General features: G+C 53.2%; 1 protein-coding gene across 1 annotated transcript in view; it reads left to right on the forward strand.

Moving 5' to 3' along the window:
- Positions 1 to 26,746, forward strand: part of CLPB (ClpB family mitochondrial disaggregase) — a 94,662-nt gene that overhangs the window by 18,117 nt on the left and 49,799 nt on the right. The window contains exons 3-5 of the mRNA XM_074919441.1: positions 4,337 to 4,423; positions 17,380 to 17,483; positions 24,537 to 24,665. Coding sequence (XP_074775542.1) covers positions 4,337 to 4,423; positions 17,380 to 17,483; positions 24,537 to 24,665 — 320 coding nt within the window. The remainder of the gene's footprint in view (positions 1 to 4,336; positions 4,424 to 17,379; positions 17,484 to 24,536; positions 24,666 to 26,746) is intronic.

The following is a 26,746-nucleotide window of genomic DNA, read 5'->3' on the forward strand; positions in this document are numbered from 1 at the left end:
AACTCTTGCAGCAGAGTGACCCAGTGGCTGGTGGAGGGCAACTGGGACGGTCTGTTTGCACCTTTAATGTTAAATTATATTAATACCGTGGTCACGTGCAAATGGGGCTGATACTTTGTGGATTACATTAATTAACCCCTGTTAATAAGTGGTCAGTGTTGGGCTGTGAGGTTTTAGCTGTCAGGCAGAAGTTGCCTGAAGGGCTACGGCTGCCTTGACCCCCGCTTAACTGATGCCTTCATACCTCGGGTGGATTTGTGTCTGGCTCCCCCCTGCCTCTCTGGGGTTCCCCTCTCAGGCTTCCTCTCCGTTGCAGTAATATTTTCCTTTACTTGCTGGATTTTATGTGGCTATTAGCCTGTCAGATTGACACGCTGTAGAGAGGGGGCAAGGTGGAAGATAGCGCGTTCAGAGTACTTCCAAATGGCCTAGTAAATACAATGAAATTCAGAAATAACTTGTACACATCCGACTACGAGAAGAGTGTAAGGTGACTGGGTGATGCGATGGCTGGGAGAGGATTTTCCAAAGCACCAGAGTGGGTCAGGGGGCAGACGATAAAGTCTCAGTGTAGGTTTCCCCCGTCTCTTGCTGGGCTTGGCTACGGCTCCTTGTGGTTTCTGGGGGAGCTGGGACTGAAGCTGGTCCCTGCAGCAGCAACGAATGAGAGCTTTTTCATCCGAAGGAGCTGCTCTCTGTGACGCGCTGGCACATGGTGGCACAGATGGAGCGGTGGTGTGGATTTCTCCTGCAAGCAGAGTCCCTCCAGGCAAGAGCAGGTGATGGCTGTGACCAGCAGCGGCTGCGGATCCCGCTCAGACCTGCTTATCTGTTGTGAGCGCAAACACCCTCCGTCTGCAGAGCTGCAACGGGAGCTGATCTCCAGAGATAGAGATCTGCCCCGCGCCCCGGCTGCCATCACCCGGCTCAGAATCCCAGAATCCCAGACCAATGAGGTCTCCTGTCCCTGCAAGGTGGGGCCGTGCCTAGAGCCAGCAGTGTGCCCAGGGGGCCAAGGAGGGCCGATGGCATCCTGGCTTGTGTCAGCACTGGCGTGGCCAGCAGGGCCAGGGAAGGGATCTGAGCCCTGGGCTCGGCACTGGGGAGGCCGCCCCTCGATTCCTGGGTTCAGTTCTGGGCCCCTCACCCCAAAAAGGCCATTGAATGACTCAAGCGTGGCCAGAGAAGGGCAACGGAGCTGGGGCAGGGTCTGGAGCACAGGTCTGCTGGGGAGCGGCTGGGGGAACTGGGGGGGTTCAGTCTGGAGCAGAGGAGGCTGAGGGGAGACCTCCTGGCCCTCTGCAACTCCCTGCCAGGAGGGGGCAGAGAGGGGGGATGAGTCTCTGGAGCCAAGGCCCCAGCGCCAGGCCCCGAGGGAATGGCCTCAAGCTGCCCAGGGCAGGGTCAGGCTGGCTCTGAGGAAGGATTTCTGTGCAGAAGGGGCTGTTGGGCGTTGGAATGGGCTGCCCAGGGCAGGGGGGAGTCCCCGGGATCCCTGGAGGGGTTGAAGAGTCGGGCTGAGCCAGCGCTGAGAGATCTGGGGGAGTTGGGAAGGGTCAGGGGGAGGGTCATGGTGGCACTGGAGGAGCTTCAAGGGCTTTTCCAACTCAGATGACTCTAGGATTCTGTGATAATGCAGGAGCTGCAAGCTGCCTGGAGTTAGTCATGTGCAAATATGTGTAACATGGGTCTGGTACTGATTCTGCATGAAATTTTGTCCCTCTGGTACCATGTAGTATCAAGTATCAAACTTTTTTGGAGCCAGGACCTCTTGTTTACCTACAAAATAGTTCATTATCATGAAACTTTTAATTGTAACCCCAGTAAAGAGAACAGAAATCCATTGGTGCTGTGGGTCGTTGACAGAGGTCGTGGCCTTCTGAACCTCAGTTGAGAGCTCTGAATAAAGGCTACCACTTACTATTCTAGTTTTTTTGCTACTGGATCTCAATCCAAGGGACTGATGTGCAGTTCAGAGCATCCAGCACCACAGCACCAGCACCCTGTCAAAGTGGACAAAGTACCCACCTGTACCCGCTACCTACGTATTGTACCACTTGGGCCAGAAGCTTGACTGAGACACTTCTCTGTAGGGCTTGGCTGAAGCCACCCACCTGCTGTCATCTCGTGCCCTCACAGTCTCCATCTAATTGGGCAAAAAGTTCAGCTGGAGGGGGAATAGGGATCATTTGGGGCATCTGATTGGGATGACAATTACCTGGCTACTTTCTCAGGGCTGTGGGAAGAACTTGGCTTCAAGACACGAGCCAAAGCTGAGGCATTGGTGTTGCTGGTTGGAAATAATTGTAGGATTACATTTTTGTTCCTTGGGATTTAGCGAAACAGGCGTGGGGATTTTGGGGTTTGCAGCGGGGGGGTGTGCCAGGCTAGCGCTCGTGCTTTCCTTTGTTTGTTCCAACTGCAGGAAGAGGAATACGGTGCATTTAGCTGCTTTTTAATCATTTCACCCCAGCGCTCTTTATTACCCACCTGACAGAGTTACCAGTGCGGCAGGCACGGGGCAGTGAGTTTGAAATGAGTGGCCCAGTCCAGACGCACAGCTCGCGGGGTCCTTTTGCTGTCTGACTTTCCCAGTGCATGTGAGTGGCCTCCGCTGCCACCAACCCGCTTATCTGGGGGGATTATAAAGAACTTTGAGTGTGAAATGTGGCACGTGTGTTCGCTCATGTCTTTCGCAGCACGGAGTGTAACGGCCGCTCTGCCCCTCTTACACCTGCAGGGAGGATGTGCTGGGCAGGAACGGCCTCACCCAGCAAGGAGGATGGAAAAGCCTCCCTTTGGGAAAAGGGAGAAGGATGAGCTGCGGGGGGGAGAACTGCTGCCTCCTGCATAGTCCTCTTTCCTTTCTAAAACCTGACCAACGGCTGCCCTGGCTTGATAGCATCAGCACCTTGTTCTTGGCGGGTAAATGGCATTGTAGTCGGGGAGTTGAGTGTGACTTTGTCCTGCCTCATTTAATTGGAGGATTCTACAATTTGTGTCTGAAGTCTGAACTTCCCTGGGGTCTGCAGAGAGTGTGGTGCTTCCAGACTGTCATTTCATACCGTCTAGGGTTGGCACTTCACAGAATTCCAGAATCCCAGAGTCATTTCAGTTGGAAAAGCCCCTGCAGCTCCTCCAACCCCACCATGAGCCTCCCCCTGACCGTTCCCAACTCCCCCAGATCCCTCAGCGCTGGCTCAGCCCGACTCTTCAACCCCTCCAGGGATCGCGGGGACTCCCCCCTGCCCTGGGCAGCCCATTCCAACGCCCAACAGCCCCTTCTGCACAGAAATCCTTCCTCAGAGCCAGCCTGACCCTGCCCTGGGCAGCTTGAGGCCATTCCCTCGGGGCCTGGCGCTGGGGCCTTGGCTCCAGAGACTCATCCCCCCTCTCTGCACCCTCCTGGCAGGGAGTTGCAGAGGGCCAGGAGGTCTTGATTTAGGACAAGCTGAATTAGGTTCCACAAAAACCTGTCCCTCGCCATTAGCTGGGGGGGAGCACAGACAGCTTGGAGCGGGGGGCTGGACTCCTCACATTCCCGTGGGTTTGACCACGGGATGTTCTTTGAATCCCACAGTTGGCCATGAAAGAGGAGCATTGGGTAAATTTGTCTATGAAATATCACTGTTCTGAGGTGCTGCTTGGAATCTGGTGCTCAGAGTAACAGTGGTGTTGCCACAAGATCAGAGGGTGCTGAAAGGGTGGAGAAGCGTTTTAGCACTTTGGAGTCTGAAGAATATAAAAGTAAAAACCACCAGAAGCCATCTAGGAGCAACATTGATAAAAGGTGCCGAGGAGGGGTTAGGGAAACAGTGCAAAGGCTGAGAAAATTTTGCAGGAAAAGCAGCAAGGGGAGTTCGATGCCTCTTATTTTTTGGGTTTGTCTTGTTTGTTCTCAATTCGTGCAAGAAAACTTGCAAAATATCTCCTGTTGGTGTGGGCTTTGGAGGGCTGCTGAGCTGCTTCCCACACCCTCGTGGGTGCATGGCAGCTGGAGATCCAAACCTGTGGGTTGATCAGCTTTGCTCTCCACCATGCTGCTGGCTGGTTGTTTGGGCATTAGGCTGAACAGAAGGAAGAACTAAAAGATAAAGAAAAGGAGACTGTTGGCACTGCACCAGTTGAAAGGGCTGTGCTTGTTACCCCCTGCCACTTCGTTTCAGTCTGTAGCCGATGAGAAACTGGATTGAATCCACTTTTCATGCCGAGTCTTCTAGGCTGCGCCAGAGCAGGTGCCTGCGAAGCACAATATCACGCTTTCGGTCGTTAGCTCCGGTCTGCTCGGGATCATTTCTCTGCGTTTTTTTTCTGAATGTGTCTCTCCTCTGGCCAGGTTGTTGCAGGAAGGCGCTGATGTGAACGCGAGGCACAAGCTGGGCTGGACTGCTCTCATGGTGGCTGCTATCAGCAGGAACTCCAGGTACGTTTGTCTCGGCATTACCGACACGTAGTGGGTAAATCACAGCTGCTCCACCTTTTTGTAGAGTCCTACAGAGCTAGGAGAGAGCTTCCATAAAGTTTGGGCAGGTTCAGGCGAGCTAAACCCGAGGGAGCTTTTCACTTTTCCTTTGCCCGATGCGTTGGGTGACAGATGGAGGTTAAGCTGCTCTGCAATCCCAGAATTGCCTGTCGATTTGGCTGAATTGACCCTCGATTTTGGCCCTCCAATGGGTCCGTGTCCTTGGGGTGGCATTGTGGAGGGTGTTCTAACACCTCGCCGTCCAAAATAGCTCCCAGAAGAGCTGCCGCGTCCCTCCTGGCCTACGGGGCCATGGCTGGGTCTTTCACACTAGGCCTTTCTGAAGCAAAAAAGGCTGAATGCTGGGCCCTCCCTCCTCAGTTCCCATGATGATCGCTGTGGCTTCTTGTAACCTTTTAAAGACACTCTTAAATATATGCAGTCTACAACTAAATTCAATTAGGTTTTTTATTTAAGGCAAAAAGAGAAAAAGAAATCCAATTTTGGAAAACGTGGGACAGACGGGAGAATGAGCTTTGATGTTACAACCTCTCGGGGATGCTTTACTTAGTCACAAGTTCATAAGCAAAAAAGCCTAATTACTTGGGAAAACACAGGATTAAAGCAGGGCACAAAAGCTGAATATCCGCTCTCGGGCGACACGATTCCAATCCATGTGCCGAGTTCGTGTGTGGTGCAAACTTTGATGTGTGCTATGACAAGCTGAAAGTCGTGACCTCCTTGGGGAGCTCCTTAAGACGAGCCCAGAGGCGGGGGCTTGGGGCTGTTTGTTTAACTTTGATGTCCGAGCAGCAACAGGCCCCGTTGTTTGCCCGGCCGTGGAGGGACGGGCCTCGGAGCCTCCCACCTTTCCCAGTGGACAATGGTCAGCAGCGGAGTGTGACGGGTGTTGACCATTCCAAGTGACTGGTGGACCAGAACAGGGCTGCCCCAGTTGCAAAGGCGAAGAGAAGACGGGGAGAAAGGCTGTTCATGGTACAATAATGACCTAAAATCGACTCTAAAATCAGGTAGAAATGCTAATGAAAACATCTAGGCGGTAAAAAATGTTCAGCACCCAGGCTGGTCCCTTGTTACAGGCTGGTAGTGTCTTATTTGGGTACCTGGCAAAAAAAAAAACCACAGGCTTTTAGCTGTGTTGGGCAAATGATGTTTATTTTTCCCACATTTTGGATGAATACTGACTTTAATTGAAAATTAAGAAGTCCTTGAATATCTGAAGGTTGATAGGATGTGTCTCCTCCGACAATAGTGTGGAAGAGTAGATACTTCGTGGAGGCAGACACGGGCACAAGCCAGGCTTACTCCTGGTGTAACTGCTCTGTTGATCCTGCTGGGTGGGTTTGGCTTTGTAATGTTGGCAGTGGGGTCTCGCTGCTGGCTGGGAGAAGTGTTGATTGAGCTGGAACACGACACAGGGAGGGTTTGAAATCCCTGACAAATCCCAACATAGCCCACAGGGAGCCGGCAGAGCTGGGTGTTGTCTGTGCGGCCAGTCTGGCAGTGGCGAAGGCAGAGCCTGGGGAGCTGAGGGCTTTGACTCAGTGGCGTGGGTTTGCCTGCAGAATTTTAAATGTTTATTAGCTTTTCCCTCCCAGCAGAGTGCCTGCTGGTTTTCTAGATCTCTTACAACCTTTGTACATACATGAGGTAGGAGCTCAATACAACTTACCCCACTTTGCAGTAGGATGCAGGATTAATTTTTTTCTGAAGCGTGGTCCCTCTGTAAAGAGCAACGATCTAAAATCACTTCATCCAGCCACAGCAGCTGATTTGGAGGATTATGAGTTGTTACAGCTCTTGGTCCATAGCCCATGGGTCAAGCAGGGGGAGGCGAGCTGGGTCCTTGCCTGGCTCACACGTTGGGGGGGAGGTAGCGAGCGGCTCAGGGACGGGCACGGTGCAGCCGGCTGAGCAAGCCTCTGCGCTTACTCTTAGCCTGCAGCGAGAGCAGGCTCCTTCAGTTTTATTTAACCCACTTGCTCTGTCATCGCTTCTTTTTTGGAGGTTGCTGATACCTGCACAAGCTGCTCAGCGCAGCTTCAGGGGGCTGGGACCTGGGAGCTGTCTTCAGCTTTGAACCTCTAGGCAAAAGTAAGCCTTCAGCCCCAAACTGCTGTCTTCCCAAAGTCGTTTTTCAGAGAACTGTGTTTTCAGTCTCTGCTGTGCTGTTGGAGATTCCTGTGACCTGTCCTTTAGCTCTGTAATGTTTCCCAATTTTCACAGCCCTCACTCTTCCAATTAGGCAGCTACAGTCCATATGTTTAATTTAATTTCAGAGGCACCGCATTAATGATTTCTGTCAGTTGCCATCAGCTACAAGATGAAATCCCGTGTGCTGGGGGGGAAGTTTGGGCTCTGTCTTTCCTTTTTCCAACAAAACGATGATCATTCTCTCCTTCTTGAAAATGTCCTGTGTCCAAAACACATGAAGAGGTGTTGTGGTACATCCCTGCTGAGAGCTTTTAGAGGGGAGACAGTTGTGTAGCAGCAGAGTCTTGGCACCTCTCAGCCCCGGGGTGGTTTGGGATCTAGTCCCAGGCTACCAGGACTCCCAGAATCCACTCTGTGGCTTGGAGGAGTTATTTCTTTTTCCTAGTGTCCCTTATGTTCTGCGTCTCTCCTGGCATGCAGCTGGGGCTCTCTCTTGCCCCACAAATAGCCAGCACGTGGTGCCAGCACGTCAAGCCCCCAAACCTTGCTGTGGTGATAGTTACAAACGTAAAGGAAGTGGCCAAATACTTCAGTTTGGTGTCTGTGTTTTCAAAACACTTTGTTAAGGTAATTTAGATGCTATTAAAAGAATGTTAAAAGAATGGCGTTCCTTTTATTTATTCTTTTCATTAGCTTATTACCTTGTTTCAGACCCTTCCTGAGGTGCGGATAGATTCATTCATGGTTCTTTTTTTATGCGAGAGGGAGTCCAGACCTGAATTCCTCATCTCTGTGATACTCCAGGTTGTAACTGGGTTGTGGGCTAAAGACAGATCAGCTGTGACTGCATTTACATGAGCAAAGGAAGGTTTTACGCTGTAATTCCCATTGCTGGGGGAATTTCCCCTGGCTTTAACATCGCTGATGAAGCAGTGATGGTAGTTTTAGTCTAAGCTTAACAAGGTATAACTGTCACTTTATGTAGTCTGCGACGCTGCGTCATAACTCTGCTTTTCTGTCAGGGCCTGAGGAGTAACACAGGCGAGCGGGTGTGCACGTACACACACACACACGCTCCACCTTACTCTTCATTTACATTTTGCAGTCGGAGTGGCTCCTCGTCTGCTTTATTTTTAGTCTTTGTAAAAGCCTATTGCTCTTCTGCATTTCCAGACCTACTTTCAAGTGGTTTCTTAATTCTCCCGGAAAAACATCAGTTTTAAAAGGGAGGATTTATAGGCTGTGTGGAAACCACTGCTAGGGGCTTCTTTCCTTTGGCTGCACCTGCTAGCTTTGCACATTTAACATATTTATAGTAATTAAGCTTTTATTAAATGCTTACTGAGAGCTTTGTGGGTTTGGTGCCTTTGTTAAAATAAGCGAGCAAGCTATCATAAATTAAAAAGCAAAGCAGTTAGGACCGTAGCAGGCCTAGTGCCTGTGCATTTGTGGCGTAGTGACCTTTTCTGCACGCAGCTACTCTGTTTTCCGTTGTTCCAGCAGAAATAAACCAGCAGTGAAATACTGAGTCATCCTCTCAGCGGCGAACTGAGGGTGCGGAAGGGGAAACTAAAGCACAGAGCTGCCTGGAAACTGGAATTCCCATGGGATTGGTCTGAGTGGTTCTAAACCATTGGCACCCAGTTCTGCTCCTGTCTTTTCCCATTGATTCCCCACCCTGGGCGGGAGGGAGGGGTCAGAGCATGATTTTAGGGGCTTCCAAAGCTACAGACAGAGCTTGGGTGGTGGGGAGGAGCTGCACCCGGAGGGATGCCCTTTGGGGAGCTGTTAGGCCTCTGCAGGGCTGGGTAAGGGCTGTGGTGGCAGCAGCAGTGCCCCCGTTACACAGCGGAGAGAGGAGAGAAAATCCCAGAATCATTGTGGTTGGGAAAGCCCTTGAAGCTCCTCCAGTCCAACCATGACCCTCCCCCTGACCGTTCCCAACTCCCCCAGATCCCTCAGCGCTGGCTCAGCCCTGACACAACGTCTCAGCTCCAGCTGGGCACACTGCATGGCGCAGCAAGGTCACTTTTTTCTGGGACAGCGGAGGATGTGGGTGAGAGGGATGGGCACATGCCTGCTTTAAGTCAGCTTGTGCATGTTTTCTCAGGTTTAATAGTCAATCCTCTTCTTCCCAGCTTCCCTTTTTCCTCTTTCCTACAGTACTTCTGCCCATCTTCCTCCCCCCTTTTTCCATACACCCCTTTTTCACACACCCACCTTGTTTTACACACAAATGAGCCCTTTGTTCTCACCCCAAACGCCTGGAGCAGCTGTGCCTGAATCTTGGGGTGATGCCCTCAGTGAGTTGGAAGGCAGGAGGAGGGACAAGAGAAGGGTGCACTTCTGCCCAAAGAGCATTTATTCATTTCTTTATTATTCTCTTGGAAACTTGTCCCCATCTGTCCTCGCCCATGGGCATTCCTCTGTACAAACTGCTTCACAGTCCCTTAGAGCAGGAGGGGACAACCTTAACGCTCTGTGCTGGTGAATTGTCCCTCCGTGTGCTTTCCAGTGGGTCCTGCTTGTTCATCCATAGAATCACAGACTGGTTTGGGCTGGAAGGGACCTTAAAGACCATGCAGTGCCAGCCCTGTGCCATGGGCAGGGCACCTTCCACCAGCCCAGGTTGCCCAAAGCCCCGTCCAACCTGGCCTTGAACCCTTCCAGGGAGGGGGCAGCCACAGCTTCTCTGGGCAGCCTGTGCCAGGGCCTCACCCCCCTCACAGGGAACAATTTCTGCCTCAGATCTCATCTAAACCTCCCCTCTGACAGTTTAACACTGTTCCCCCTTGTCCTATCCCTCCCCCCCGATGACGAGTCCCTCCCCCCGTTCCTGCAGCCCCTTTCAGCCCTGGGGGGCCGCTCTAAGGTCTCCCCGGAGCCTTCTCTTCTCCAGCTGAACCCCCCAACTCTCCCAGCCTGTCCTCACAGGGGGGCTCCAGCCCCCCCAGCATCTCCGTGGCTCCTCTGGCCCCGCTGGAGCAGGTCCGTGTCCTTCTGCTGTTGGTGCCCCCGAGCTGGACCCAGCCCTGCAGGGGGGTCTCCCAGAGCGGAGCAGAGGGGAGAATCCCCCCCTGGCCCTGTGCCCCCCCTGCTCTGGGTGAAGCCCAGCACACGGGGCCTTTCTGGGCTGCCAGCGCACGGGGCTGCCTCACAGGCAGTTTCCACCCCCAGCCCCCAAGTCCTTCTCCTTGGGGCTGCTCTCCAGCCCCTCCTGGCCCAGCCTGGGTTTGTGCCTGGGGTTGCCCCGACCCCTGGGCAGGACCTTGCCCTCGGCCTTGTTGCCCTCCCTGAGGTTCAGAGGGTCCCCCCTCTCCAGCCTGCCCAGGTCCCTCGGGATGGATCCCTTCCCTCCAGCGTGTCGCCGCCCCACACAGCTCGGGGTCGGGGGAACTCTCAGGGGGTGCCCTCGATGCAGCCCATGGTATAAGCACGTCCCAGACACGCCTGTTCTTGTTTCATCAGGGCCTTTAGCCTCTGATTCCTCTCAGCTGTTCCCAACTTCATCTCCTCTCCTCCACTTTCTTTTCACGGCTTTGAGTTCTTGCACACCCTTTCTCCTTCTCCCTCCATCTTCAGGTCTGGATCTCTTTGCCTTTCCTCACCTTTGCTTCTCAGCACCTTCCTGCTGGGAATGACCATCAACAACAGACTCCTCCCCGTGCCTCGGCTCTCCCTTTCCTTCTCTCTCTTTCCATGCAGATGGAAAGAGCTGCGGGTCAGAGGTTCCCATGTGGAACCAGAACCAACGGCGCTTGGCCCAGCACGGTCCTGTCCCTTCCCTTGCCCTCCTCCTCCTCCGGCAGCCAGTCCTCCTCCAGGATGGAGGAGGAGAGGACTCAGGAAGCGCCTCGCTCTGTGCCTCTGTGGTTGCTGGTCCTTGTGCCTCTTCCACGTCTACCCAGACTTTGTGTGCTGAAGGTGCCGGACAGATGTTTTATATTGGTAATAACAATACATCGTGCATAGGAATATTCTGGTGGGTTTGTTCTAAGACTTATAGCAAAGGGTGACCTATCTGGAGCTATTTTCTGTCCATGGGCAATGACATGATTCACTGGCGCAGTCTTGTTACCTATATTAGGTACATACATCTGTTCCCTGGGATTTTTTTCACTCCTTTCACTTCAGGCAACTCATTCAGCACTGTCTGCAGCAGAGCTGGAGAAATATCTGGATGCCTTTGGAAGCACGTAGGGCCCAGAGCATTGCCTGTCAAAGACCTGAGGAGTCAGAGGTGGTTTTCAGCTGCGACGGTAGCACATTTTGAGGGCTTGAGCCTACAAACTGCGGCTTTATTGTCTTTCAACTACTCCCCATCCAGGTGTTTCTGAGGGACGGTGTCCACTCGGCTATTCCTGCCCACCTGAGCCACGCTCTCTAGAGAAAACCATTGTGAATAATATAACAATTATCACCCTCCAAGAGCTTTATTTCTTTTTGGATTCCATAATCCCTCTTCATCCCTTTTTTGGGGGGAGGATCATTTTCATCTGTGTCAATCATAAAGCGGCTGCCCTGCTTTCTGTGCCACAGGTAGGTGTAAACTTACTCCTGAGAATGCACGCATCCACATTTAGACCTCATCTGAAGGAAGAAAAGGAGAGAACAAGGGCTGAAGTGCAAACAGCACCTTACCCCAGCCCTCCTGCCCCTGCTGAGTTTTACAGAGAGTTAAGATATGACCGCACAAGGGATCTTCTTTGTGTCCAGGCAGGACCTGTGGCTTCTGCCAGAGCTCGGAGCAGCCGCGTATCAAAACCCATCAAGGCTTTTGCATTGTGCTGATAACTCACGGTCATGGGGATCACTGGACTTCTTGGTTCACCAACCCCAGCTGCCTGTGGTCCAGGCACAACGTCTCTCCTGACGCAGCCCCAGTCACCTCCAGCCATCTCGTCATTGATTTCCCCACCCCCTGTATTGTATGTATGTATTTATTTATTTAACAATATGTTGGTCCAGCCATTAAAAGCAGAAAGCACTTTCTCCAATCGATTGAACTGCCCAGCAAACTTCAGTTAAGTGTTGCCCTCTGACTCATCACCAGGGTCAATTTAGATTTATATTCACACTGCTGAATAGGCTCTGCTTCTAATCTAATGAAAACTTGATCAGCAAATTAAAACTTGGCTTGTTGAGGGTGTTGAGCACAGGTGAGTTATGGAGGGATGCCTGACCCTCTAGATCTGGTGCGGAGCGTTGTTCTGCGCCAACGCCTGGCAGCAAGAGGGAGGAAACGGGATATGGGCCAGAGAATCCTCTATTTAAAACTCACCCCTTTATTCATAAATAATTGGAGAGCAGTGACAGGGAAGGGATCTTACCCCTGGACTCAGCACTGGTTCAGTTTTGGGCCCCTCACCCCAAAAAGGCCACTGAATGACTCGAGCGTGGCCAGAGAAGGGCAACGGAGCTGGGGCAGGGTCTGGAGCACAGGTCTGCTGGGGAGCGGCTGGGGGAACTGGGGGGGTTCAGTCTGGAGAAGAGGAGGCTGAGGGGAGACCTCCTGGCCCTCTGCAACTCCCTGCCAGGAGGGGGCAGAGAGGGGGGATGAGTCTCTGGAGCCAAGGCCCCAGCGCCAGGCCCCGAGGGAATGGCCTCAAGCTGCCCAGGGCAGGGTCAGGCTGGCTCTGAGGAAGGATTTCTGTGCAGAAGGGGCTGTTGGGCGTTGGAATGGGCTGCCCAGGGCAGGGGGGAGTCCCCGGGATCCCTGGAGGGGTTGAAGAGTCGGGCTGAGCCAGCGCTGAGGGATCTGGGGGAGTTGGGAACGGTCAGGGGGAGGCTCATGGTTGGGCTGGAGGAGCTGCAAGGGCTTTTCCAGCTGAGATGATTCTGTGTGATTCTGTGATTAGCTGAGCTGGTACAAGGGAGAAAGATGCCTTCTGCCTTCTCTAGCACCTTCACCAGAGCTTCCTTATCTGACCCCCACAACTACTGGAGCAGTTACCCCTCTTCTCCCTGGGAAACCTGAGATTTTGACGCAGGGACTGTGTTGCTTAGACCATGCTTTGCAACCATTGCCTGATTTTACAAGTCCCTTGCTTATTCCAATGCCGTTCACACACTTTACACTGATGAGCATGGTTACTCTGGATTTTGATGGTGCCGTTACCTTTCCTAAAGGCTAATTTGCTTGAACGTCCCATTACCTACAAATTGGAGAGGGATGATCAATATTTGTGATTCCGGGAACGTCTGGCTGGTGCAGAAGTGCCTGGAGGGGACAGCACATCCCAAAAGCAGGAGGTGAGATTGAAAGATGATTGGAGAGGGAAGCTGAGTGTGCAACGCCTTATTATTAACCCAGCGAGTCCTTCCTGCCTACGGAGCTGGATCACAGCCCAAAACTGGGCAAGGCTTTTGGAACACATTTTGCCAGTAAGAGATGATATCCATGCATATTAAACTTGAGCCTCCCAGCTGTCTTAAGAGCTAAGGAAATGTTTCTTACCACTGGGGATGAAGTGATGTCGAGGGTCGTTAATGGAGCGGAGCAGTTCTGACCTCGTCACCTCCCACTTTCACTCTTAGACTGCCTTACATCTGGCATTTGTGGTCCTCTGCTAAAGTTTTCATGGACGGTTTTTGCCTGGAGAGAAGCGCTGAATGAAGAGGAAGGGGCTTTCGAGAGTCGCTGAGAGCACGTGAAGGTGGTACCTGGTGAGGTGCCTGGGAAGAACATTCATTTCAAGGGAGACACTAAGACCAGGGAAGGCAGATGGATGGGGTCACCAAGGAGCCAACGTCACTGTGTGTTATCGTGTGATCCAGTCAGTACCCACAGCTCACCCCTGGACTGCAAGTTGTGGATTAAAGTCCTGCACTGGGACTTGGAATCAGTTCTTTTAAAATGAGGAAGACCTTAAAATATATGATAGCTTGTCAGCTAAAACTGGAGTAGAGGGATCTCCTTGGTGCTGACAGCCGTGAGGCCGGGGTCCGAGAAGGGTGGTTTGACCGTATCAGAACCTGAACTTCTAAGGACTTGAACAACCAGAAAGGCTCAGCTTTCTGGTGTAGACGCTGATGCCGGAATCGCATGAGCCAGCTGCCGGGGTGAGATCATCACGAGCTCAACTGAGGCACGTTGCATTGGTGGTGGCTTCTGTTCATCTCTAGGAGCATGGAGATCCCACAGGGCAGCAGGACGGTGCCTGCCCCACCAGCTTCCATCCCGTTCCTCCCACTTTCCCTAGGGCCTGCCTCTTTGGGATCTCAGATGCGGTTCTCTCAATGACTGGGCTGAGCATGGTAGCACCCAGTACTGGAGATGCAGGGTGTCTCCAGAGGAATCCAGCACAGGATTCTCCAGAAGAACTTTGCACAGATCGATCACCTGTTGCAGAACTTTCCCAGGTAGAAAGTCTGGCTGTGGCACCTTTACTTCTCCTGTTCCGTAGACTTGTTAACACCTCCCGCCCAGGCACTGAAAGTGAACTTGACAGTCCTCCTGACTAACGACCTCCCTAACGACGGAGCCTGGGCTGGTGGGCCGAGACTGCAGCTCTCTGGACACGCAAGGCCACGTGCTCCAGTGACGTTACTAGCAGCCAAACCTCTCTCACGTTTTCCATTTTGCTGGGGCCGTAAAGGTCAGTGGAAAAGGTCAGGCAGCATCCCTTTATGTGAGGTGACATAAAGGAGCAGTGTGCCCAGGTAGCCAAGAAGGCCGATGGCATCCTGGCTTGTGTCAGCGCTGGCGTGGCCAGCAGGGCCAGGGAAGGGATCTGAGCCCTGGGCTCGGCACTGGGGAGGCCGCCCCTCGATTCCTGGGTTCAGTTTTGGGCCCCTCACCCCAAAAAGGCCATTGAATGACTCGAGCGTGGCCAGAGAAGGGCAACGGAGCTGGGGCAGGGTCTGGAGCACAGGTCTGCTGGGGAGCGGCTGGGGGAACTGGGGGGGTTCAGTCTGGAGCAGAGGAGGCTGAGGGGAGACCTCCTGGCCCTCTGCAACTCCCTGCCAGGAGGGGGCAGAGAGGGGGGATGAGTCTCTGGAGCCAAGGCCCCAGCGCCAGGCCCCGAGGGAATGGCCTCAAGCTGCCCAGGGCAGGGTCAGGCTGGCTCTGAGGAAGGATTTCTGTGCAGAAGGGGCTGTTGGGCGTTGGAATGGGCTGCCCAGGGCAGGGGGGAGTCCCCGGGATCCCTGGAGGGGTTGAAGAGTCGGGCTGAGCCAGCGCTGAGGGATCTGGGGGAGTTGGGAACGGTCAGGTGAGGGGCATGGTCGGGCTGGAGGAGCTGCAGGGGCTTTTCCAACCTCCATGATTCTGGGATTATGTGGTCTCAAGGGGTCCCTGGGGGTCGTTGGTAGTCTTCCTCCGCAGGTCTGTTGGTTGACAGCGCTCACGAGTGCTCACAAAGGTTTGTTTAGGAGGTGTTGTGCAGCTGTGTTGTGTCTTGAGCTGGTCTAGTTTGATTTGTGCCATCCTTGTTCCTGTTATCTTCAAGTATAGGCCCCAACTGTCTTATTTATTACTGTCTTATCTTCAAACCCATTTCTTCATGAAACCACCAACCTTCAGCTGTGCCTGCATGTACCAGAAGTGACAATTTATTCTCAGTAAAAAATATTTAGCAAGCTGAAAAGTAAGACGAAGAGGAAAAAAAAAATGCTAGCAGGCCATTTTGGCTTCCACTAGCAGCACACCCTCTGTGCCAAGAGGACTGAGCATGAGGCAGGGAGGTTGTGTCTCGCTGGAACTGTGCTGGTGGTAGCGGATGATCTCACACACTGGCCCTTGCACCACGACCAAAAGTGGTGGATGAACTGAAAGAAAATCCAGGCCAGTTGGAGGGATTTGAGGGGTAGAGTGAGCACATCTGTGATGGGAGAGGACTTCAAGTCCTCCATTGGTGATATCTGAAAGCAGGTGAGGTGATCCCCATCCTTAGTACCAGTTCTAACCATCAGATACCTAATTGGATCGCGTCAGTGCAACGAGCTCTGGACTACACTGAAAAGATGAAAGGTCGTAGCTGGTAGTTGCTGTTTGGTGAGTAAGATCCAGTGCAACTCAACCTTAAAGTGAAGGGCATGGTTGAAGTCCCAACATCAGTAACTCCCTGTGCTCCACGGGAGATGGCGGGGGGATCTCCTGGCTCCCAGCCTGGTGCTTTGCTCATGAGAAGAAACTTAGTGCATGGTGAAGCGTGTTCCAGTGGGGAGCTGGCCTCTATTGTACCGTGTTCAAGGAATAAAATAACCACCTTTTATTCCACTAATGCATTTATGGGGTAAATGGGAGAGGAGCTTAAGTTAAATTCTAAATGTGACTTGACAAGACACAGCCTGCAGATACATGTCAGTCAGTCTGCGGTGCCCGTCGCTGTCAGCCCGTGAGCCGTGTCACCAGTGATGAATACTAGCTAACGAGTTACTGTCTAGTTGTCATGGAAAGCTTGAACTCTGGAAAAAAAATTAAGAATTAACTGGCTTCAAGCTGCTTTCAGAGGTGGTGTGAAATCTAATTCTTGCCTGATGATTGTTTGGGTTCGGAAGCAGAGATGGAAGACTTTCACACTGGCGGAGCCTGGCTTGTATGTCTCCTGTTACCTCTCCTCTGCAGCGTGGTGGTGACTTTACAGCTCGTAGCAGAGCTGTAGTCTGGGGTGTCCTGCCTGTATTGCCACAGGACCTGCCTTCCCCGTGGGTCCTGCAGCTGAAGCATAAAATAGTGGGGAAGTTCTCAGAATTCCAGAATCATCTGGGTTGGAAAATCCCTTGCAGCTCCTCCAGCGCCACCATGAGCCTCCCCCTGACCGTTCCCAACTCCCCCAGATCCCTCAGCGCTGGCTCAGCCCGACTCTTCAACCCCCCCAGGGATCCCGGGGACTCCCCCCTGCCCTGGGCAGCCCATTCCAAGGCCCAACAGCCCCTTCTGCACAGAAATCCTTCCTCAGAGCCAGCCTGACCCTGCCCTGGGCAGCTTGAGGCCATTCCCTCGGGGCCTGGCGCTGGGGCCTTGGCTCCAGAGACTCATCCCCCCTCTCTGCAACCTTCTCTACAAATTCAGAGGTTAAACCTCTTTCGGAAGTCCTGGCAGCTGCCAGGCTGGTTGCAGAGGAGCAGGCTGTCTTCCGTCATGATTCATACGAAAAGTCTAGTTCTCAGAGACGGGGATTTGCCTGAACTTCATGCAGCAGTCAAATGCTTTTCTTCCAGAACCCCATTTAATTAATGCAATAGAAATTTATTTTTGAACTGCTGAGGTTGGTGCTTCCTCTTGTGAGGGCAGAAGGAGGCAAGGAAGGACTAGTTGTCTCTCATAGCCCATGTGGGTGCAGGAGGTGCCTTTTCATGGGTGGTTTCCATCAGCTGCATCGAGGCAGAGACACCCTGAAGGCCATAAATTGTAGGGCTTCGGAGCCAAGGTCGGGCTCTGGCTGTGGCTGGGGACAGTTTACACCACTGGGCCAGACCTGCAAAGCTACGGGGACATCCCAGATTCCCGCGGCGGGCTGGGAATGCGACTCCCACTGAGGGTCTGTTGTGTGCGCGGCGGCGTGGGAGGGCTGCGGCCCCTCAGTGTCCCCCTGCTCAAGTGCCTCCCACACCCAGCTGGGACTGTGCTGGTGTGGTTCTATTTGTTGAACTGTTCAATTGTGGTTGTTGGTTTAACTTCCCTTCGCTAGCTGGGGGGTTTGAGGAGCTTTCTGAGCCCTGTCTCCCGTCTCAGCCTCTGAAGGAGTTCAGTTACTCATGTCCTACCTCAGCCTTGTTTTTTTTCTAATTTGTAACAGTGTGGTGAAGATCCTGCTCGCAGCGAACGCAGATCCAAACCTCGGGGATGATTTCAGCAGTGTGTATGAGACTGCCAAGGAAAAAGGCCTCCATTCTTTGGAAGGTAATATCGTTTGTGTGCAGCTACCTGCATTTGCTTTTCGGGTCCCAAAATTTTGTTCCCTGGCTTTGAAATGGAAATTTGACCTCATTATTTTTTTAGAGCTAGCTTCAGCTTCTATTTAAATACAGAGTAACTGACGGTACGTGGGTGAGGGTATGTCTGAAGATGAGAGAGAAAACATGAAGTAGGTGTTTTTGAGAAGCAATCCTTCAACGTCCTAGAGACAACCTGCTTTTATCTAGCCAGAATGGAGCAAAAAAGTTGTAGATATGAGCATCATCCCGTTGACCCACATGCAGCCTCTTGCTGGGGAAGGAGGAGGGTTCAGGGCAGTGTATTCCACCAGTAGCCTTACTCTGGATGTTAGAAATAAATATAAAATTAAGAAAGATTCATCCAGTTGAAATAAATCTGAATGATGTCACTGGTTGCAATTACTGCTGCTGATTTTTGGGCAGGCGTTGGCGTTAGCTTTCAGCCCTTGAAGTCTTTACATGGAAACGAGGAAATATTCTGCAGCTTCTTCATATTGTTGTGACTTTTCTTGGCCAATGTCTCAAGTTCCAGTCTCAGCGTAACGTTATCCCTGTTGCTGGGGTGTTGATGCAGGCTTAAATTCACGGAAGGGTTTGGGTTGAAGGGACCTTCCAAGGTCATCTGGTCCAACCCGCCCCCCCTCCATGGGCAGGGATATTTCCACCAGAGCAGGCTGCTCACGGCCCTGCTCTGTTTATTCATAGCGATTTAAATTTCCCAGACTGTTTCCACTTTTTATGACGATAAATGGTGATTCATTTTCTTCTCTTTGTGATTGTCCATGGGATCTCAGGGGGGTTCTCGGTGCCCAGCTGCACATTTTTCAGATGCTTCTGGTCCCTGGGCTGGCAGGAACTCTGGCAGGACCTGACCTTGCTAAAACATCCCCAGCTCTTGCCTTGCCCACACCAGAAGCCCCTCCAAGCCGCTCGCTGACCCACCAGGCTGGGCCCTGAGCTGGCAGAGCGTGGCCTGTGGTCCCACCATCCCCCTCGCCCTGCCGGAGCTCGGCCAGCTGATGGCACTGGCCTGCCCGGGCTCTGCTGTGTCCTCGGGGGCTGCATTTCTGGGCTCGGACCTTCAGCAGTGAGGGTAAAGCTTCCTCTAGCTGCTGTAAGGAGAGAAGTGGAGGAAGCAACACTGGTTGCCTGGAGTTTTTGGGTGACCTGCACGGTTTGCAGAGCCAAAATCAGACAGTGACATGATCTGTTGGTCTGTCTTGAGAGGAGTGGCTGGAGAGCTGCCGGTCAGAGAGGGACTGGGGGGGTGAGAATGAGCCAGAGTGTGCCCAGGGGGCCAAGGAGGGCAACGGCATCCTGGCTTGTGTCAGCACTGGCGTGGCCAGCAGGGCCAGGGAAGGGATCTGAGCCCTGGGCTCGGCACTGGGGAGGCCGCCCCTCGATTCCTGGGTTCAGTTTTGGGCCCCTCACCCCAAAAAGGCCATTGAATGACTCGAGCGTGGCCAGAGAAGGGCAACGGAGCTGGGGCAGGGTCTGGAGCACAGGTCTGCTGGGGAGCGGCTGGGGGCACTGGGGGGGTTCAGTCTGGAGCAGAGGAGGCTGAGGGGAGACCTCCTGGCCCTCTGCAACTCCCTGCCAGGAGGGGGCAGAGAGGGGGGATGAGTCTCTGGAGCCAAGGCCCCAGCGCCAGGCCCCGAGGGAATGGCCTCAAGCTGCCCAGGGCAGGGTCAGGCTGGCTCTGAGGAAGGATTTCTGTGCAGAAGGGGCTGTTGGGCGTTGGAATGGGCTGCCCAGGGCAGGGGGGAGTCCCCGGGATCCCTGGAGGGGTTGAAGAGTCGGGCTGAGCCAGCGCTGAGGGATCTGGGGGAGTTGGGAACGGTCAGGGGGAGGGTCATGGTTGGGCTGGAGGAGCTGCAGGGGCTTTTCCAGCCTCCATGATTGTGGGATGATGTGATTCTGTCTGTGCCTTTTGCCTCCCCGGCCAAGAACTGAAAGCTCTCTAAACTCTAATGAAGGTGCAATATTTGAACCTTTTGCAAAACACAGGTCGAGTTAAGAAGATGAATCATTGAGGGGACAGTTTTGACAGGGCGTTATTTTATTTTTAAAAGCTCCCCACTCCCATCCCTCAGTGCAACCCACCCGTGCGATAGACCTGCTCCTTGATGGAAGTGAGAACGCACATCTATCAGATCGCTGTAGCAGTGAATGCAAAATGCATGAAACAACATTAAAAAATGAGCAATGGAATGCCAATACATAATGCATGTACATAGACTTTATTTAAGACAAAGTATATCAACCAGTAAAGTTAATTGTTTTTGTCTGCATTCATCCCCCTATAACATTATATATTTTTGGGGGGAAGAAAAGATAAGGCCACTCAGTAAGAAGTTGCATTAATTCTTTGGTTGACATGTTTTATTAAAAAGAATAAATTTAGTTGCATTTTTAAGAAGAGAGGGAGAGAGAGAAACTGCCTTTGTTTTTTACTTTTTTTACACATTTACATATTTCGTGTATAAATATTTTTTCATAAAAACATCCAAATCGAGAGGGTATGCTCCACAAACACTGCACAAAATATATTACAGACATTTATATGGATGGCAGGAAGGGAGACAGAGGGCTGAAAATTTCCAGGCACCCAGTGATTGATGGTAGACGAGGCTTCCCCTGACGCTTTATTGAGTTTCCGATGATTATCTCTCTCTGAGACATTTTTTACAGATGACGGCCGAGCTGTCACAACGGACCATGGGGGAAAAAACCCAACAATAATAACACTTTAATCTCTTTACTGCACTGCTCCCTAGTATCTCAGATTCATCTTCCCTGACGCACGCAGTTCATTATCCTGCTCCTCCCTGGGTAGGAAATGACGACAAATAAATAAATATACATACTCACCCTGGATGCTTGGAGAAAAGACCCAGGAAAGGAAAGGAGCCAAGACATTAATTGATCTTCTGGAGGTACTGCGGTTCATTAGTGGAGATGTTGGGCTAGGGCAGCATCAAGTATTCATTGCCGCATTTTGCTCTTCTGAACTTTTCAGATCTTCTGGAAACGTGTCGGGAGCTCTTTGGAGGGAAGGTGGGGACTGACCCACTGCGGGTCCTTTGCCCACTCTGCTTGCTTTACAGAATCCTGGAATCATTGTGGTTGGAAAATCCCTTGCAGCTCCTCCAGCCCAACCATGACCCTCCCCCTGACCGTTCCCAACTCCCCCAGATCCCTCAGCGCTGGCTCAGCCCGACTCTTCAACCCCTCCAGGGATCCCGGGGACTCCCCCCTGCCCTGGGCAGCCCATTCCAACGCCCAACAGCCCCTTCTGCACAGAAATCCTTCCTCAGAGCCAGCCTGACCCTGCCCTGGGCAGCTTGAGGCCATTCCCTCGGGGCCTGGCGCTGGGGCCTTGGCTCCAGAGACTCATCCCCCCTCTCTGCCCCCTCCTGGCAGGGAGTTGCAGAGGGCCAGGAGGTCTCCCCTCAGCCTCCTCTGCTCCAGACTGAACCCCCCCAGTTCCCCCAGCCGCTCCCCAGCAGACCTGTGCTCCAGACCCTGCCCCAGCTCCGTTGCCCTTCTCTGGCCACGCTCGAGTCATTCAATGGCCTTTTTGGGGTGAGGGGCCCAAAACTGAACCCAGGAATCGAGGTGCTTTGCTGGGACAAGCTCAGAACCCTTTCAGTTTCTTGATGGTGAAGTCCCTGAATGTGGCTTTACTGAGTTTTGGTTATAGACCCGCTCACCTCAGAGCTGAGCACGCCTCCAGAAAGCAGGATTTGGCCCACAATTTGGGTGGTGTTGATTCCATGGGAGACGGCCCATGCCAGCCCCTCCATCACCCGGGCTCCATGGTGGGGCTGTGTGCTTGTGGGGCATCCTCATTTCCCAAAGTTATGAGAGTTGGGAAGGGTCATGGCCAGGTATTGCCCCTTCCCCCAGCTCAGTGAGGGCTTCTTCAGTCTCCCTTAACTCTGGATTGGGCATAACACTCTCCCTTTCTTCAAAAACTACAGAATCCCAGAATCATCTGGGTGGGAAAAGACCTTGAAGATTGTCCAGTCCAACCATTAACCTCACACTGACCGTTCTCAACCCCACCAGATCCCTAAATCAAGATACAGTGCAGTGCCTGTCGAAGTCTGCGGCCCTGAGCGATAGCATCAGCTCGTTGATAACAAACTGAGGGCGGGCTCTGCCCTCCCGTCCGGCGTGAGGCCAGTGCCAGCGACGGGTCCTTGACTGAGGAGTGCACAAGCTCTTGATGGCCATGACTGCCTATCTGGCCAGGTCTTAGGTCAGGCCTTACTCCAGGGCACTGAATGCTCGAGGGGCTGATATCGTGTAGGTGCTGTGCCTGCTCCCACAAATCTCCCTTCCCACCTAATCAGCAGCATGGTGTTTCCTTCAATACCTAACAAGAGCTGCTTTATTTTTTTTCCACTGCTCGTTTTTGCTGATGACCAGAGCAAAGGGCTTAAAAACCAGGAGATTTTCAAAAACCTGTCTCTTAGACCAGCTGTAGAGGAGTATTGGTGCTGCAAACCCCTCCTGTGAACCCTGGGTGCTGGAGCCCTCCCCGGACACAAGGGCTGGTCTGCTGGAGACTCCCAGAATGAGGAGCCCTGAAATCCGAGCGATGGTGTGGCAGCATCCTCTCCTGTCACAACTTCCCTTCTGTTCTCCAACATCATCGCTGCCTTGTAGTAATCGCTGAGTTTGACCCAGCACTGAGGGATCTGGTGGAGTTGGGAAGGGTCAGGGTGAAGTTCATGGTTGGGCTGGAGGAGCTTCAAGGGCTTTTCCAGCCAAGATGATTCTGGGATTCCGTGAGTATCGTGAGGGAGTTTCTCCTGGCTTGGGAGAATATTTGTTCCTGTTGCAGAAAGAGCATCTGAAAATAGGTCTTTGGTTAAGAGCATCGGCAGCGGAGGCACCTTCATCTCTCCCACCACGTGTCCGGGTCTAAGCTCGGGTGGGACCGTTGCAGACGTCATTCAGTCTGTGCTCTGCACATCAGTGTGATTTACTGCCCTCCCCGATCTTCCTGCTTGGCGCTTCAAACTCTGATTTTGCACCTGCTGGAGAAGGTTTAATGTTTGAGCGGATCTGTCTCACCGCTCAGTCCTTCTCCTGTCCTGGGAACGCTGTGGCCCAGCTTTGCTCTGGCCTGCAGGAACAAGTCATTGGGCTTTCCCTTGCACAGTGTTTCCGTTGCATCTTGGCATTCAGTAGAGCTCAGGGGAAGAAAAAATTATAACTAATCAGCTTTAGAAAACATTGGTTTCTGTTCAAACAAACCTCACTATTTCTAGGTCTGATTTCACAAAACCTGCAAGGGCTCAGTGTAATTGCATTTGCTCAGGGGATTCCAGGCTTCTTACTGAGCTGGAAAATGTGTTATTATGAGTTATTCCCATTCTGGGAGCATCGAGGAATGCACCTCCCGGAGCACGCTGTGCGGGTGGCTGAGCAAACATGGGCTGAAAGTCCCAAAGAACAGTGAGTTTCAGCACAAAATCAAAGCTGACAAGCGCGTAGGTATGGACAGCAGCAGAGCTGAGTTGAGTATCATGCTCTGCGGCAGTTAGTACTTCTTGGTTAACAAAGGAAGCCTTTTTGGAAGAGTTCCTGCTTTTCAGTGGCTACTTCTTGACATTTCTGGGAAGTGAGGAGTAGAGATCTGGCCAGGCTGGAGCAATGGGCTGAGCCCAACTGGGGGAGTTTCACTGAGGGCAAATGCCGGGGGCTGCCCTTGGGCCACAACAGCCCCCAGCAGGGCTACAGGCCTGGGGAGGAGTGGCTGGAGAGCTGCCGGTCAGAGAGGGGCTGGGGGGGTGAGAATGAGCCAGAGTGTGCCCAGGGGGCCAAGGAGGGCAACGGCATCCTGGCTTGTGTCAGCACTGGCGTGGCCAGCAGGGCCAGGGAAGGGATCTGAGCCCTGGGCTCGGCACTGGGGAGGCCGCCCCTCGATTCCTGGGTTCAGTTCTGGGCCCCTCACCCCAAAAAGGCCATTGAATGACTCGAGCGTGGCCAGAGAAGGGCAACGGAGCTGGGGCAGGGTCTGGAGCACAGGTCTGCTGGGGAGCGGCTGGGGGAACTGGGGGGGTTCAGTCTGGAGCAGAGGAGGCTGAGGGGAGACCTCCTGGCCCTCTGCAACTCCCTGCCAGGAGGGGGCAGAGAGGGGGGATGAGTCTCTGGAGCCAAGGCCCCAGCGCCAGGCCCCGAGGGAATGGCCTCAAGCTGCCCAGGGCAGGGTCAGGCTGGCTCTGAGGAAGGATTTCTGTGCAGAAGGGGCTGTTGGGCGTTGGAATGGGCTGCCCAGGGCAGGGGGGAGTCCCCGGGATCCCTGGAGGGGTTGAAGAGTCGGGCTGAGCCAGCGCTGAGGGATCTGGGGGAGTTGGGAACGGTCAGGGGGAGGCTCATGGTGGCACTGGAGGAGCTTCAGGGGCTTTTCCACCGCAGATGATTCTTGCAATCTGGGAGGAGGAGCTGGGCACCTGAGCGGTGGGAATGGGGAGGCTTAGCCTGACCCTGAGGAATTCCCCCAGGCATTCCCAGTGACCTGCTGTCCCTCGGGCTCACTGTCAGCCCTCAGCCCTGCTGCCTCTTTCCCGTTGGTTTCAGCTTGTAGGTTTTGGTGGCCCTGCTGGCCAATAAAAGCGGGAAAAAAAAAGGCAGAAGTATTTCTTGCTTGTGTTGACTCCTGATTTCACATTGAACGCACAAAGAGGCCACAGTTGGAGCAAGCCTGAGAGGTCTCTGGGCTTTCTCCAGCCACCTCCTCCCCTGCCTGGGCTCCGTGAAGGCCGTGACCAGCTTTGAGGGAGCCCTGTTGTCTTCACCTCCACTGCTGCTCGGTGGAGTAGGGACAGTAGCCACCAAAAACCCCCACTGAGATCTTAATCGATTGTCTCCTGGAAAAGGCCATCAGGCCCTTTACGAGCTTCCAGGGCTGGCGGGGTGGGTGGTGCGTGCTGCTGGTGCACATTCAGAGGAGCAGGTCTTGACTATCTCCATGAGCTGAGCTTTCCTTCTTCTTCCCCTGCAGTCCTTGTAACCCGGGAGGACGACTTCAACAACCGCCTGAACGTCCGAGCCAATTTCAAGGGCTGCACAGCTCTACACTATGCTGTACTGGCTGATGACTACCTGACCGTCAAGTTGCTGCTGGATGGAGGTGAGTTTTGTAGCTCTGACCAACTCCTGGGCCAGGGGCACTTTTTCTGAGTAGCCCAGTCCCACAGAACCATCGGGCTTGGAGAAGGACCACACTCTTTACTTGCCAGGATTAGATGTGATTCACTGTATGCTTTAACCTCTTTATTTTTTAATTTCTGTGTTCCCGTTCATTTACAGTGGTTTTTCTGGCGGCAGTTCTCCTCTTAATCATTGAGTCTTCCCTTTATTCCTGCAGTTTGGTGGGGATGCATCTCCGGGTCTGTCTGTTCAGTATTTGGAACTTTTCTGTTTTTCAATTTGCACTTTACTCATCTGTCATTGCCCTTACATAACTTGTGGCATGGAATCAAAGAGCCCCGGCTCTACGGGGAATGGATCTGCTCTGTGGACGAGGCACTGGATGGGTACTGGTGCCCACACGGTACGGTTGAGGCTCAGGTGCTGTCAGTGCCTTGGCAATGCAGCTCTTGGGAGGATTGGGAGAAATGAGCTTGTGTGGTTCTTGGTTGTCCTGGTTAGAGCACAGACCTCTTCTCCTCACAGATCCTGCTTCACTGTCATCTCTTACATACTCTCAGCTCTAGATGACAGGTCTGTAGAGATACTTACAGTTGGACTTGATGTTCTTAAGGGTCTTTTCCAACCTCAATGATACTAAAGAGATGAAAACTTGTAGGATTAGAGCATTGTTCAGGTTGGAAGAGACTTCAGGAGGTCTCTACTCCAACCTCCTGTTCAGAGCAGTTCAGCTGCGAGGCCAAACGCCGTTACTCAGGGCTTTCACCAGCTGGGTCGTCTGAGGGCAGACACAGCCCGACCTCTCAGGGCAGCCTGTCGCAGTGCTTGACCATCTTTATGGGCAAAAAGCTCATCAGCACTAGTAGAGGAAGAAAAGAAGATGCATTTAGCTAACAGAATAGAGATGTGCTGCCATGACAACAGGTTTTTATCTTTACCCTCCTACTGATCTTTCCCAGGGTGACATTTGTGTCTGTGTTATGCCATTATCCAGACCTGGAGTCTGCTGAATGTGTATCTACATCATAGAATCACAGAATCCCAAAATCATGGAGGTTGGAAAAGCCTTTGCAGCTCCTCCAGCCCAACCATGAGCCTCCCCCTGACCGTTCCCAACTCCCCCAGATCCCTCAGCGCTGGCTCAGCCCGACTCTTCAACCCCTCCAGGGATCCCGGGGACTCCCCCCTGCCCTGGGCAGCCCATTCCAAGGCCCAACAGCCCCTTCTGCACAGAAATCCTTCCTCAGAGCCAGCCTGACCCTGCCCTGGGCAGCTTGAGGCCATTCCCTCGGGGCCTGGCGCTGGGGCCTTGGCTCCAGAGACTCATCCCCCCTCTCTGCCCCCTCCTGGCAGGGAGTTGCAGAGGGCCAGGAGGTCTCCCCTCAGCCTCCTCTGCTCCAGACTGAACCCCCCCAGTTCCCCCAGCCGCTCCCCAGCAGACCTGTGCTCCAGACCCTGCCCCAGCTCCGTTGCCCTTCTCTGGCCACACTCGAGTCATTCAATGGCCTTTTTGGGGTGAGGGGCCCAGAACTGAACCCAGGAATCGAGGGGCGCCCTCCCCAGTGCCGAGCCCAGGGCTCAGGTCCCTTCCCTGTCCCTGCTGGCCACGCCGAGCGCTGCAGGGTGCTGTTCCATCAGCTGCATCTGCTGCTGTGCAGATTGTTCTGCAGACCGCAGAGTGACTCAGTAGCGTTCTTCATCCCTCCAGGCCCGTGGCCTTTTTCCCTGCTGCTCCTTCCCCTGCAAGAATTTCACCTCTTCCCCGCAGGGTCACCTCTGCACCAGCAAGGAGTAGCGATGCTGCGCGGCATGTGCTTGCCAGCAGCCTTCTGCCAAGGGCAGCCTACGGAACGCTGGCAGCCTGTCCCTGCAGCGGAGATCCTCTCCAACAGCTGTCCAGTCAAATGCTGATTTTCTGCCAAAATTTTAGGAATGTCGCAGTCTTCCTGGTGTGTCTCAGGAGTTAATTCTAGGGAAGCAGGCAGGCAGGTAACTAAGTCAGGCCCACATAAGGTGCATTCCTTAAGAAAGCAACTAAAAAGATAATGGAAAGTAGCATCT

Source organism: Athene noctua, chromosome 1 (genome assembly GCF_965140245.1).
Source record: "Athene noctua chromosome 1, bAthNoc1.hap1.1, whole genome shotgun sequence".
NCBI classification, from domain to species: Eukaryota; Metazoa; Chordata; class Aves; order Strigiformes; family Strigidae; genus Athene; species Athene noctua.